The following is a 15704-nucleotide window of genomic DNA, read 5'->3' as shown; positions in this document are numbered from 1 at the left end:
ATAGAACAGCTGGGACGGCACTGGTTCAATCCCTGGCATTGCACGTGGTCTCCCAAGCCCCACCAGGATTGGCCAGTGAGTGCAGAGCCTGGAGTGAGCCCTCAGCGCTACCCGGAGTAGCCAGGCCAAAAGTGAAAAAACCCAAAACCAAACAAATTATAGCACAAGATTTTAGGTATTTTTAAGTAAAGGCAGAAAATGAAAATTGCTCACAATCTTACATATAATCTTTAGATTTTCTTTTTTAAAAACATTTGAGTTGAGGAGATGACTTAATAGAACACATGCAATATCTTCTCTCCCCAATCCATTTTATTTTTTAGAGAAAACAGTTAACAGTTCATATAGAGGCCTCTTGAGGAACAATTCTTTATTTTTTTATGTATTCATGTATTATGTATTCAAGCCTATTTAGTCCCTCCTTTATTCGTTTTGTTTTAAGAGATGTATATGCATTAAGCATTTTTTTCTCAGTCAACTCAACATAAATAGTGTTCATTGCTTGGAAGAATGATGTTAAATGATTAATGGACTTGAAATTTTTTTTCCCCTTTTTGCAATGAACAGCTCAGTTAATGAATGCTACATTTTTGTCTTTGTGTGGTTTTTTTGTTTGTTTGTTTTACTGATTTGGATTTGGGGTCACACCTGGAGGTGCCCAGCCAGGGTCTTCTCCCAGCTCTGCGCTCGGGAATCACCCCTGTTGCTTGGGGGACCGGAGGTGGTGGTGCCAGGATCAAACTGGCTCTGCTGCATGCAAAGCAAGTGCCTTCCCTCTGGACGGTCTTTCTGGCCCTCGAAAAACCATTTTAAAAGAAAAGGGATGGGGAGAAAAGAGGGAAAATTATTCCCACAGGGTAGTTTATTTTGCTGGGAGCTAGAGAAGAAATCAGGGCTTGGCTTCCGTTGCATGTGCACCGAGCTCAAGATGTCAGGCTCTAAAATGAGGTAGATGGGGGAAAAAATAATAAAAAATAAAATAAAATGAGGTAGATGGGGCAGGTTTTATTGCCAAATTCATGATCACGATCAAGGAGCTTTTGGCATTTGAAAATATGTAAGACTATATGAAGATAAGCAGGTAATGTTCTTCCCTTAAGTTTCTAAATTTAAAGTGTTCTTGTCTACGCTGAAATCTCCTGTATTATGTTAGTAACTTATTTTGAAGTAGTTGTATTGTCATTTGGGCAGAGTAATGTTTACAGTATAAATTATTTTCAAATGTGAATTTTCCAGGAACTTTTAATTGGTTGTAGTTAACTTTCAAGAATCTGTCTCACTCCCACCCTCTCCAAACCCGTACAATGGAAATTTATTTGGACAAAATACTGAAGATGTGTGATTGTAGCTAGACCATCCCTAGTTCCCCCTCCCCCTCTTTTAATCTAAACATATCATCAGCCAAATCATTTTGAAAGAGTTCTTGAAACATTCCAGCATATCTGACGTAATAGCACCATAAATGCTGTTTTGAAACCCTGGGATTCTACTCTATGTCAGCTATACTTATAAATGATTTCAGTTCTCTAAACATTGACTATCTTAATGAATAGGGAACATTTGGGTCTTTCTTAGCACTCTATAAAGCAGTAACTATTTACTAATAAAACAGCAATCAGTATGTTATTTAGTAGTGTTTAGTGCTTTCTGAGCTCTTTTACTATAAAATATACAAACTCCATGCACAGTTCAGTATCTATTATTATTAGTGCTAGGATTTATCAGAAAATATATATATTTTATTCTTGCTTAGAGTAACTTATTTTTAATCAGAAGCCCTTTTTATTTGAAGACTAAACAGAAATAATCACCATAATATTTAAAAGCTTTAAATGCTCAAAGAACAATTTTTGTTAAGTCTCTAATTTGAAAGAAATGCTGTTTTTCTTGTTGAGGCCTTGCCTATCTCTTTCATAGTGTGAGAAGGAAAGACAGCATTGTGCGGCTGCTTGGAGTGGGATCAAATGAAAAGGCTCATTCACGTTGCTGTAGACTGCTTAAACTTAGGAAGTGAGGTATAGCTTCGTGAAATAAAAGGAGATTAATATTTCAAAGCATTGATTTGCTGTGTAATTTGTGTAGTGGTTAAGTCCATTTTGAGCCAGAATTGGGTTTCTTTGCCCAAAAGTTGTTAAGCAAGCTAGGAGCAGTTGGGGGCGGGAAGCAGTGCTGCTCCCGTGATGTTGGGGGCCTGCAAGGGCTGGGGAGTCCCCAGGGAAGCTCAGCAGCCGGCAGGACCAGCACTCCAACCCCTGGCTCTGGCCCTGGAAACAGTTCTCATGGTTCCGTTGCTCTCTCCATGGAACCCTGCTCTCCGGCTTGCCGTTCAGGAGCGGGACTTGGAAGCAGCCTGGTATTGACCCTGTTCTGGCAGAGTGACTCTTAACCACAGCGATGAGATTTGGAAATCTCCCGGAACACCTCAGCCCTGTGTTGGAGTAAGACAGTCTTCTAGAGGAATCAGAAGGGAGTAAAACGGGACCCTGGAAGAAAGTATTCCTCGGAGAACTTAGTGTCCCTGGACTCTACACCGGTGGTTTCCAACTTTGTTCCTGCCTGCTCTGACTGACACTAGTCTGTGACTGACCTAGACTAGGATCGACACGTGAAGAGGCTGATAGTTTGCTTGTTTACGTTTGGGGACATGCCACTAGTACTTAGGGCGCTCCTGGGGGTGCTTGTGATTGAACCTGGAGCTCCCACGTGCAGAACGTGCCCCTCGATCCCTCTGCCCCAGCCCCTTTTTGCAAAATGGCTGTTAGCACCTTAGAAGGACTTGCTTCAGATGTGTGGCTTTGAAAAAAAAAATAAATGAGTATTTTCCTCATTCTTACCTGTTGGCCTCCTTGAAAGGAGGAGCTGCTTGAACTCTCTCCTCTTGGCTTCTAGCGTGTCTGACTTCAGATGAACACGACAGAGACAGCTCCTAGTGAACTGGCATGGTTTCGTTAGGAAGTTTGTCATTGAAGCATCTTTTGAAGTCTTGACTGAATTTGTTGCATAGGATTGTGTTTGTAGATGACTTATTTATAATTGTGAATGATCTGGATTAAGATGAAATACAGGGGCTGGAACAATAGTACAGCGGGTAGGGGGTTTGCCTTGCACTCGGCCGACCTGGGTTCGATTCCCAGCATCCCATATGGTCCCCCGAGCACTGCCAGGGGTAATTCCTGAGTGCAGAGCCAGGAGTCAGCCCTGAGCATCGCTGGGTGTGACCCAAAAAGCCAAAAAAAAAAAAAAAGAAGAAGAAGAAATACAGCCAGCCACAAATGGTCAAGTGGTAATACTTACTAAAATTAGTTGTTAACAATTTTACCTCAAATTTTCTAAGTGCTTGTGGTTAAATTTCTGAGAGATAGAATGATCCCGTAGGAGCGTTATAATTAGGAATTTGTGTGTGTGTGTGACCATCCATACAGTTTCTTTTCTAGATGACTTTGCTAGGTTGCTAACTCTATGACTTTAAAAGTATGGGTGGGGGTCAGCTCAGTGGTTGTTTTTTGTGTGTGAGGGTTCCAGTCCCTAGCATCAAAAAATAGGGTGGGAGTATGTTAAAGTTTACCTGATATATTGTTTGCTGCTTAAATTTTTAATTTCCCCCTTCTGCTTTCTTGCAACATGGGTTTTACTTAATCTTGTTTCCACCTTCCCTCACACATTGTAAGCCAGAGACCATTTTAGAGCATCCAGTTGCAGAATTTTTCCTATGTTGATAAACAATACTTCAGAAAATTGTTATGTAAGGTCTTAACCACCTATATTAGGAATTCCCTTAAGACCTGAATTACACGTTACTTTTTTTGTTTGTTTGAAAATTTAGGAATTTTTTTTTGAATTGGAAATTTGTCTTAGATAATGCATACATTTAAACTTAGTGGTAATTTTTGTAAGGATTTATTATCAGATGCTAATTTTCTTCTTTTCTCCCTCTCCCCCTAATCCTTCAGCCATCTGTTGAATCTTCAAGTCCAGGTAAGTAGTTCCCATGTTTTTAATAATATCTATTTGATAAGCATATATTCTCTTAGTTGCATAAATAGAGGTTAAGGGTGTTAGACTATCATCTGATGTGCTTTTCTTCTGAATGCTTTCTTTTGGGGGAAAAAGAAATGTTTGACCGCCTTTGAAGGTCCAGGTGAGGCTGCTATTATTTCAGCCTCATCATTGTTTGTGTGTTCTCTTGTTTTTTTAATGATTTGCCATATCTGTTTCTTGACTTCATTGTTTGTTGTTTCTGTTTGAGCTCTGTATATATGAAGTAAATTTTGTAAACAGAGATCATTTACTGCCTAGACGTACCTGAATTGAAATGAATAGAAGAGCAGAGTTTTGTTTTGGGGGAGTAGGGCCACACCTGTGATGCTCAGGGGTTCCTCCTGTCTCTGCTCTTAGGAATTACTGTTAGCCGTGCTTGGCAGACCAGATGGGATGCCAGGTCAGGCACATGCAACGAAAGTGTCCTACTCACTGTACTATCGCTCTGGCCCTCAGAGTCTTTTTCCTCCACCTCTGACTTAGAAGTTGCAAGTCTGTGTTCTTTGGACTAATTATTGTCTAGTAAAAAGATTGTTTGACTAATTGTAGTGATCTCAATGACAAAGTATCTGGGAGCCAGGGAGACAAAGGGCGTGCCCCTTGGGTGTACAAAGACCTGATTGATCACCTATAATGCTCAGGGTGCCCTGGCGTCCCACACCATCACTGAGCTGAGCGGTTCTGCATTGCCTGGCCTGGGCATTGAACCCTAAGCCCACTGGGCCGGATATCACTGGGAGTGGCTCCTGGCTCCCCTCCCCCCATTTCAAATATTTTGTATAAAATGTGGATTTGTGCTTCTCAGGTCACATGGTCAGAGGAATCACACCATTGGCTGCAGCATTCCTGTGTGGCAGGAAATGATTTGGAATCGGGAAAGAGGTGCTAGTCGTTCAGGACTTTTGGAGACAGGCCTAGGACTTCCTCTACATGCAGTGCAGGGAACAGTTTCAGAACTGTCCAGGATAACTCAAGAGTAGAAAGGAGCTAGCTCTGTGGCATGGGATGTTTTATTTGAAAACTTCTCACAAGTATGATATATTAATGAGACTTGTAGGTTATGTAAGTGATCCCCTTTCTATGATTTAAACATTAGACATAAAGCTTGTTGAAATACTTAAGAATATACAAACTTTTCCCCCCACTCCTTTTATGTGGTGGGGAGAATTGGGCTACATATGGTGGGTGCTCAGGGCTTGTTCTTGGTTCTTTCCTCAGAGTTCGTGTTTGGTGATACTCTGGCACAATATGTGTGCCAGGGACTTGAACCAGTATTGTTTGTGTGCAAGGGAAATACCTTAACCCTTGTACTATCCCTCTGGCCCCAGGATGAACCTTTTAAAGGTTATTTCTAGACTAAGAAATACATCTCTTGGGTTATTTTGTTTTTGTTTTTAATTTGGGATCACACCTGACGATGCTCAGGGATTACTTCTGGCTCTCCACTCAGGAATTATTCCTGGTGGTGCTCAGGGGACCCTATGGGATGCTGGGGATTGAACCTGGGTGGACCTGCTCCCCCTTTTCCCATCTTCCCCGTGCAGGGCAAATGCCCTACTTGCTGTACTATCTTTCTGGTCCCTACGAAAGACCTTTGAAAGCAGATAGCATTTACTGTCAGTCTTAGGCCTAAAGCAGTGTTTTTTCTTATTAACTAATGCTAATTGGAGGCCATGATAAAAGTTTATGGGAAAAATTAGAAGAGCTTCATGTGAAAAAAGCTTTTGATTTAACTGATGAAAGGCCCTTGTACTTGATGCCTAGTCATGTGACTAGGTTTAGTGATTTATCTCTGCCAATGAAAACCATTGTGAAGGCACTATATCTCACCACTCAGTTATTGTAGATTTTATGCTGGTTTTTTTTTTTAAGGTTAAAACCAGTTTTAAGCTGAAAATACAGGGCATGAAAATTAAGCAGTCATAGTGATTATGCAGTATCTTTAATAATAGTAACCAGTAAAAGTGAGGATTTCAGGAAAGACAGTAAAAGGATTAAATGAGTGCACAAGATAAAATGAAATTTATTTTTTAAGCCTTTTCTACCATTTTAGTAATTTTTTAATGGATGGAATTATATGTTAAAGCAGTGCAATTACCTTCACGCTGAAATAATACTTGTGTATACAATGATTTAGAATCTCTATTCCTAATGACTTATTTGGGGGATGTTTTATCCCCTCACCCTAATAAAAAATCAAATTAGTGCAAGAAGAAAATTGAAATATAGATAAAAGTACACCATCTAAAGTGGAGAAAAGATATCTAGCAAGAGGGTAGAAAAGGTTCACATGTCCTATTTTTCTGATAGCAGGAGGGTAATGTGGCAAAACTTTACGTATAATTGACTTTGCAGATAATGACAAAAGTAGGGTATCTCAGGTAAGTCGTGCAACAGTTGATGTTCTATATACTGGTATGAGTTTAATTTTTTAGTTGGCAAGAGTATATTTGGAAAACAGCTATTTTTGACAGCATTTGTATCCAGTAGGAATTATATTATCATTGGGATAACAGTATGCAGAATGGTAGCCTTAGGCTCTTTTAAGTTCTTGTCTACAAGGAAGGAAAAAAGTATAGTGGCAACTGTAGGAATACATAATTATTGATTACTAAGAGTCCAAGAACCAAGTTTCTTCAACTGTGGGTTGCAGTAATATATGAGATCATATAACTGAATGTGCAATTTGTAAAAGAAAAAGATCAATTAAAAATATTTAACAGATTTCCTTATCAGAAATGTTTGATTTGTATACCTCTTTTATATTCCTATATATCCAGGATCATGTAAAAATTTCTTGGGTGAAAAGGAATTTTGAGTGGAAAAAGTGTAAGAAGCTCCATCCTAGAAGATTTCTGGGTGGGTGAACTGAAAAGTTCTTGGAATTTTTCATTTAAAACACAGAAGGAAATGCTAATAATCAGAACCCCAAAGCTGCAGTTGGATTCGTGGTTCTTAGGCTTATGTTCTTAATGAAGCCCTTATGACTAATCAAACAGAATAAGGTGTTCTTGGAAGTTTATACCATCCTTTTCATAACTTTTAAGGGAATTCAATTAACAGACTATTCTAAATATTTTTATCTCATAAGTTGTTAAAACTTTGATAATATGGGACCAGAGATAGTAAAGTGGGAAGAGTGTTTGCCTTGAATGCTGCTGCCCTGGGGTCAATCTTTAGCATCCTGGGTCCCCCAGCCCACCAGGAATGATCCCTGAGTGAAAACCAGGAGTAAGCCTAATTAAAAACTTTGATACTATGACCCTGATGTAATCCTTCATGGGTGATTCCTGTTAGCAGTTATATATAATACTTTGTATAACGTCATGTTTCTCAAAGCGTATACTCTTGCTAAGTACTTTGCCGTCTGAGTTGATTTGCAGTTCACTCATTTTTCAAGCATAGGCCCTCTTTAAGTGTTACTTAAGACAGGATCTGGAAATAGGTCTAGGATTCAGATCCCATTCTTTTATGTCCCTACTTGCCCTGAGTTTAAACGTACTGAGTAAGTTCTGAGCCTCAGGCTTTTGTTTTCTTCATAGTACTGTTTGGAGAGTAAGCGGAGGTTAAATGAGATGGAGATAAATGAAGTGCTTGATCCTGTAGCCAGTACATAGTAAGCACAAAATCATTTTTAATATTGAAATTGTAGGATGTGACAAAGACCTGAGTTTTGACTGCTTTTTTTCTCTTTAATAGAATGGTTTTTCAAGAGGAAAAGAACTCAGAGTTCTTTGTTTTACTTAGAATTAAGAGAAGAATTGCTGGACTGAAATGGAAGAGTAGATATTTTGGGCTACTTTTCTTAACTGTTTAAACCGATGAAGGAAAAAATGCTAATTGGTTTTTATGTTAATTAACTCATTTGCTCATTAAACAGTACTTTTGCAAAATTAAGTTTGGATTTGGCAGTTGGCAAATGTGGGAATATTTTACAGAAATTTATGTCCCATACTTGCAGTCTATTATTACCCTGGGTTCTCCATCCACCTGTCTAAAATGTATTGGATTTAAATATGAGTATCTACTAAATTATTATCGGTGCCTTTCATAGAGATTTATTTGCAGTTTTAGTAAGTGTTTCCCTTGTGTTTTATTTCTGATCAGGATCTACTGAGTTAAGGAATGCTACCTAAATATGAAGAGTATATTTTCTGCTAATTGAAGAATAATTGAATAGCTATATTTTTATTAGATTGTATATTCAGAATTTTGTTTAGAAGATTGCAAGTTCTATCTTACTATTTTGTGGTGCTGGGGATTGAATCTAGAATGTCACATTCACTATATATGGCGAGTACTCTGCCACTGAGTACATCCCCAGCTGTGCAGCTACAGTCCTTTTAAAATGAGTAGTAGTACATACTACTTGAAAAAAAAAAAAAAACTTGTACATGCCTTTTATTTACCATTAGTCTTTTTTTGCTTTTGCTTTTGCTTTTTTGGGTCACAGCCAGCAATACGGGGGGGGGGGGGGGGTATGCCTGGTTCTTGCACTCGGGAATTACTCCTGGCAGTGCTAGGGGGACCGTATGGGATGCTGGGAATGGAACCCAGGTCGGCCACAAGCAAGGCAAACGCCCTACCCGCTGTGCTATCGCTCCAGCCCCACCATTAGTCTTTTTGTGCTTGTAACAATATATAGAGGTGAGACAGGGAAAATAATCCTTTACTTGGGGGAATTATGAGTAAGTACAAGAATTTTAGAAAATCATACTTATCGTGCATAGATTTCCCTGGTACTTTGATTTATATTTAGCTTTAGAAAGCATATACATTAAATCATTTTTTATCAGATACACTTCATTTGGTTTACCAAACTTTTTAAAATATTCTTTACCAGGAGGTTCAGCAACATCAGATGACCATGAATTTGATCCATCAGCTGACATGCTGGTTCATGATTTTGATGATGAACGAACATTAGAAGAGGAAGAAATGATGGAAGGAGAAACAAACTTCAGTTCTGAAATAGAGGATCTTGCAAGGGTAAATAACAATAAGTTAGAGGATGAAGTAGTTAAACTTTTTGTGGAGAGAGGAAACACTTGAAACTGGTTCTCTACGTATGGGTTTTTTATTGTTGTTTACCTCTGGGGGGGTTGTTTTTAAATTGGTTTCATACAATCATTCATACTGAAAAATTCTTTGTAGTCATAGATAGGATACTTAAAGATTGAAACAAAGACATTTTATGTAGTTTTTTATTTGTGGCAGTGCCCAGGATCTGCTCCCAGCTGCATGTTAGGGATGGGGGGCCCTTGTGGCATTAAGGTTGGAACCAGGCCTCCTGCGTGCAGAGCATGTACTGTAGCCTGTTAAGCTATTTCTCTGGCTCTCAAGGGCATTTAAAAAAAGAGAGAAGGAGACCCGAGAAATTGTACAGCATAGCGGATACAGGCCTTGCTTCACATGTGACAAACCAAAGTTAAATCCCAGCACCACATAACCCTGAGAAGACAAAAATGATCCCTAAGCATAACCTGATATGGCCAAAACAAACAAAGATGATAGCTATGTTATGTGAAATAAAGTTCAGGTAGTATCTTTCTATTCCAACACCTACATGGGGAAAGGTGCACTGTAAATACCGAAGAAACCTGTTCCTTTCTGCATACCTTTGTACCTTCCACACAACCACCAGTTGCTCCAGCTCTTATTTTCTTCTCTCCAACGCCAACAGTGTTCTTTTTCAAACTCTTGGTCTCATTTTCTTCTCTTTCTGGTGCCAGGGATTGAACCCAGAATCTCATACATGTGAGATTTGCACTCTGTCACTGAAAGCAAAATTTCTTAGATTATCCTCCCTCACGAACACTTATTTACTTCATAAAGTCCAGATTGGTTCTTCCCCCTCTTACCAAGATGGCCAGTGACTTCCATTGTTAAGTCCCTCGGTCAGTCTTCTCTTCACTGTCAGCAGTCTTCAGCAGTTTGCTCTCTTTTACTTGGATTCTAGAGTATACACACTGTCTTTCTCTTCCTCTTCTATTCAGATATTTCTCACCCAAGATTTAAGATGTTGGGACTTCCTGACTCCTAGTATTAGGCTTCCTTTTCTTTTGTCTCTACATCTGAAGCTCTGTAGGTTCTTCTCAGGATCAGCTGCTTCAGAGTCTAGTCACAGAAAAACTTTTCCTCGGGCATACTGAATCAGAATCGCTAGTTAAGGGGACTTAAATCTCTATTTGAGTATTGCTAAACTAGACAGTTTGATCTGATCTGTTTCCTTGCCATGTGTATGCTGAGTACGCTTTAGTTCATTTTTCTAGTATTAACCTGTGTCCTTCTCCAGTTTTGTTTAGCCACCTTTTGGACATTGCTACTTCAGATACCTGAAGCAAGATAGCACTAGGTTTTAAAATGTCCAGAGCTGAGCTATTGATACATGTTTTTTCTTCCCCTTCTTACCATGCCCTTCCTTTTTTTTTTTTTTGTCTTTGTTGTTAAATGTATGGCAGTAGTATTTACCCTGTTGCCTCCGTGAGAAGCCATGTTGTCATCTTTCTTCATTCCGAATATCCAGTTTTATTTCTACCCACAAAATATCTCTGCAGAGGAGTGGGACACATGCTCTCTGCCACCTTTTCGTCCAGGCCACCATCATTTCCAGCACAGGCCATTGTGTAGCTTCCTAATTGTTCTCTAGTTCTTTTACCACTTTTCCCTCCAGTATGTTTGCTTAACAGTCACAATGGTTTTTCCAAAATGTAGTTTTTTTGATTTTCTCTTTAAAATCCTTCAGTGACTTTGTTAAATAAGAAGAAATTCTTTTACACCAGAATTGATCTTAGTGGCAGTGATGTATACAGTTGTTACTTGAAGCTTTTTAAGAGTGACTAAAGAAAAACATATGAAGAAGCTGGAATCCAAACTATACTTCAGAAGTTGCTAGAAAACCGTTCAATAGGGATAATTTCCTTGGATGATTCAGGTAATAGATGAACATTCAAAGAAACAATTTAACTATCAATCATAGTCACTTTATATATTTATGAAATGGAAAGGCCACTGTTCTCAATTATATGCATGTATGTCTCAGAAACTTCTATTATTTAAGTACATTTTCTTCTGAATAACTCATCTGTGAAATTTTAAAGGAGAAAAATCTTAAATTTTCCATCTTACCGTATTCTACATTAGTTAAGTGATTTTCAGTATAAGTAGATGATAAAGTTCAGGTTATAATAGCATATGAGATAGTATGCTTATTGTTTTCTATTTCAGAAAATGGTTATTAGATTTAATTAGCATGCAATTAATAATGAACCCTGCTAAAGTTTTGGAAATGCCATTGTCTTTCTGTTTCTCTTCTTTCTACCAGTATCTTACATCTCATAATTTCCTTTCAGACGAACCTTCCTTAGGAAAAAATTTTTTAAAATAGAAGTATTTTTAAAGGATATAGAAAGGAAGAGAAAGCAGCGAAATTATGATTGAAATTTGGGAAATACCTTTCATACCTGATAAAAATTTTTTACAAAAACAAGCATTGAAGGATTGTCTTAAATGGGTAACTGACAAGTCCTAGTGTTCTGTCAGCCGTGTTTTAGTCTGCCTTTAGTTTTTTTCCCCGATATGGAAATAATTATTTTATAAAATACCATTTCTTGATCATATCTAAATTGTCAGGAACAAATGGCAGAAAGTCATCTCTAGATATGGGCGAATGAGAAATGTAGTGTAATTCTCACATAGTTTCAATTAAGGGAGCGGGCTGGGGTGCTTTCCTTGAACACTGCCAGCTCAGGTTTTGTCTTCAGCAACACATGTGGTCCGCTGAGCACAGCTGGGTATGGCCCAAAAATAAAAATAACTAAGCAGAGACATGATAGAATATGTATATATTTGTATATACATATATACTTTGATCTAATAGTAAGCATTTTTTATTATTTTTAAACTTTCTCATATTGAAATTACAATGTTATTCGTGATTGGGTTTCGGGCATGCAGTGTTTCCTAATTTCCAAGTTGTTCACTTTCCCTCCACCCCACCTCCATTTGCCTCCCACCCATCAGTCTTCTCCAAGAGTCACTTTTGATTTTGTTTTGTTTATTATATTTATTAATATATATGTATGTATTTTTGCAATGTGATTTATACTACTATTGCTAATAGTGTTTTGTACATAATACCACCTTTCAGCACCTCCTCCTCCTCCTCAGACATTTGCCTGGCAAGCTCCTCGTGGCATATTCGATATGCCAAAAACAGTAACAACAAGTCTCACAATGGAGACGTTACTGGTGCCTGCTTGAGCAAATCGATGAGCAACGGGACAACAGTTTTTTTTAAGTACTTACTGTTTGTTTTGAGCCACACCTGGCAGTGCTTAGGGCTGACTCCTGGATCTGTGCTCTCCGTGCTGTGCTCAGGAATCACTGTTGGTGGGGCACAGGGGACTGACCATGTGGTGTGCCGGAGAATGGAACCTGGATTGGATACATGCAAGGCAAGCGCCCTGTCTGCTTGACTATCTCTCCAGCCCCATGAACTTTTTCAGAAGTCATAAAAATACATATCTCACACACACAAACACACACACACACACACACACACACACACACGCACACGCACACACACACGTGTACACCCAAATACACCCTATAGAGCCCAGGAATGCCTGGAAGTAAGATTCTGTGTCATGAGAACCTCTTGTGTACATTAAACCATGGTTAAATCTTATGTATCTTATGTTGTTTTCCCCCCTTTCCCCTCCCCTGACCCAAGGTCTAGAGATTTTTCTTCACAACAGTCTTTAGTTTAAATTTTGATTATATCCCATGTGAATGATAACAGAGGATTCCAACTTAACTCAGTCTCCCTGGCAAACTAAGTCTTTCACTGTCTATCTTGCACATTTTATGGTGTGTGTGTGTGTGTAATTTTTTTCTAAACTATCTTATAGGTTCAGTCACTATTCACTAGCTACTCACAAATTGAATCAAGCATAGGATACAATAGATCTCCTTAGAAATCAAGTAAATAATTTGAGAAAGCAAGTAAAAAGGTCAACCCTTGATTTTTTTTTTCCCCCAGTTACTTTGGATAACCTTTGCTCTAATTACGATTATTCACTTTTTGTGTTTGTACTTGTACAGTTCTCATTTCCTTGACGTAAGTGGCTTTTCTTTACCTGTGCTGGTGTTCTTACAATTTTCTTCAAAGCCAAAGAGTTCTCCTTCAAATGCACTGTGATCACTGCGTTTAATACTCCTCTATTCTCTGCTTACTGGAGACATTACTAGATTTTTCTTTGAGAAAATGATTTTTGTAATGTGAATTACACAAAATGCCTGTAAGAGGGAGAAGTCTTGGTTTTTAAAAATATGATTATGATTGTCAAACATTCCACATTCTTGATAAGAGTTCAGAGATTCTTTCAAGGGTCTTGATGTAGGTCAAGTGGTAGATGACATGTGAAACCCAGAGTTCTATTCCCTGCACCAAATGGCCTCCTGAGAACTTTCTTGGTGTGGCCTTCACAGCAGTTAAATATTTTTTAATGCAGTTTTTAATGTCATCTTTTAGACACATAATTAAGTGTCATTTGTTAGAGGTAAGCTTTATTAAAGATGACTTAGCTCAGGCTGTGTTACTGTATTTACCTCCCACTGAGAAGCGTGTTAGATGTCTTAGACCTTTAAGGTAAGTGGTTCTTGGGGTGTTTCTCAAGGGGCTCGGTCCTATTTTGGCCGTGTCAGTGTCATTTGACACCTAAAAAAATGAAGATACTCAGGCCCCACTTCAGCACTGCTCAGTTAGAAACTTTGGGGTGGGAGCTAGCAGTCCATTTGGGAACACTCTCGAGGCAATTCTGCTGCGTTTAAATAAAACAGATCAAAGGTTGGGGGACTGAAGATGCTCTCGTGGGTGATAATCTGCTGCTTTTGTGTTATCAGGCCAAGTACCATTTTGTTCAATAGTAAAAAAAAAATAAGTTACAGTATCAGTTCAGCAGTTAAAAAAAAGTATACTTTTAAAGTTGAAGTCAATATGAACAAGCTCCTCGTGAATTGTTACTTATTTTTGTGGTGTTGGGGGTCAACTCTAGGACCTCACAGGCCCATAGTCTGTCACTGAACTTCAACCCCAGCCCCTCATGAAGTCTTGAAAGTCTTTGTAAATGTTAGTTGCAAACTGAAGCATTTTTCCTAGTTTACCCCTTATACTAGTTATACTAGTGACTCATTCATGCTAGATGACTCATTCATAGTAGAGTATTTGTTCCTGGAATTTATTTCTACTTGGTTTTCTTTGCTAATAAGACAACCTTCAGATTGCGATAGCACAGCGGGTAGGGTGTTTGCCTTGCACACAGCCTAGCCTGGTTTGATTCCTCCGTCCCTCTCAGAGAGCCCGGCAAGCTACCTGTAGCATATTCGATATGCCAAAAACAGTAACAAGTCTCACAGTGGAGATGTTACTGGTACCCACTGGAGCAAATCAATGAGCAATGGGATGACAGTGATACGGTGCTAATAAGGACAACAAATACACTGTTTTGCTACTTTTAAAGATCTGGTGAGATTATGTAATAAATATACTCGACTTACATTGTATGAATAAGATTCTGGAATAAAGCATTTATCATATGCCTGACACATACTAAAAAACACTATGGAAGCTTTCGGTATTTTGTGTACATCTAACCTTCTGGTTTTATCTTACATTTCAATTTTAAAGTTCTTTTTGAGATTTTTAATAGTGAGTCCTAGGGCTGGAGAAGTAGTACAGTGGGTAAGGCCTGGCCTGACACACGGTGGATCCAGGTTCTAACCTGAGCACTGCCAGTGGTCCCCTTGAGCACGCCAGGAGTGATCTCAGAGCAGAGCCAGGAGTAGGCCCTGAGCACCTCTCCCCCTCCCACATACCCAAGTAAAAAAATAAAGAATAAATACCGACTTCTACTTATCAACTTTTTGTCTTCTACACCAGATCATGCATCTGCATGACTAGATCCATGAACCCTTTAAGCAGTGTTACGGTATTTTGAGACTTAATGATAGATACACCTATTTTTTTAATTTAATTTTTTGGCGGGGGCTGGAACGATAGCACAGTGTGTAGGGCGTTTGCCTTGAACGTGGCCGACCCAGGTTTGATTGCTCCATCCCTCTCGGAGAGCCCTGCAAGCTACCAAGAGTATCCCATCCGCATGGCAGAGCCTGGCAAGATACCTATGGCCTATTCAATATGCCAAAAACAGTAACAACAAGTCTCACGATGGAGACGTTACTGGTGCCCTCTCGAGCAAATAGATGAACAGTGGGACAACAGTGCAGGGCAGTGCTAATTTTTTTTATAAAGTAGTTCATAATATTTGATTACATTTAACATTCGAACACCAATCCCACCACCGTTATACCTTCCCACCACATTTCAGATGTTCCCATTCCAAACCCCAACCCCTGCCCCAAAGCAGAACCGAAATAATTTATTTTGTATTGTTCATTATGAATTTGGCATATCCAATACGGATATTGGATATGCCAAAAACAGTAACAATAAGTCTCTCAATGAGAGACGTTACTGGTGCCCGCTCGAACAAATCGATGAGCAACGGGATGACAGTGATAAAGTGATACAGTGTTCATTGTGAATTACGTGCTGAAATTGCTCCCAAAGAGTTTCCTTAGAGGAAAGTGTGTGAAGATTGTTG

General features: G+C 38.9%; 1 protein-coding gene across 7 annotated transcripts in view; it reads left to right on the top strand.

Moving 5' to 3' along the window:
* MIER1 (MIER1 transcriptional regulator) overlaps nt 1-15704 on the top strand; it is a 60752-nt gene that overhangs the window by 10807 nt on the left and 34241 nt on the right. For all 7 annotated transcript variants that reach the window (XM_004607085.2, XM_004607087.3, XM_055140830.1 and 4 more), the window contains 2 exons: nt 3951-3975; nt 8882-9027. In XM_004607085.2, the coding sequence (XP_004607142.1) occupies nt 3951-3975; nt 8882-9027 (171 nt within the window). The remainder of the gene's footprint in view (nt 1-3950; nt 3976-8881; nt 9028-15704) is intronic.

Source organism: Sorex araneus, chromosome 5 (assembly GCF_027595985.1).
Source record: "Sorex araneus isolate mSorAra2 chromosome 5, mSorAra2.pri, whole genome shotgun sequence".
Classification (NCBI taxonomy): domain Eukaryota; kingdom Metazoa; phylum Chordata; class Mammalia; order Eulipotyphla; family Soricidae; genus Sorex; species Sorex araneus.
This window is presented reverse-complemented; position numbering and strand designations above follow the sequence as displayed.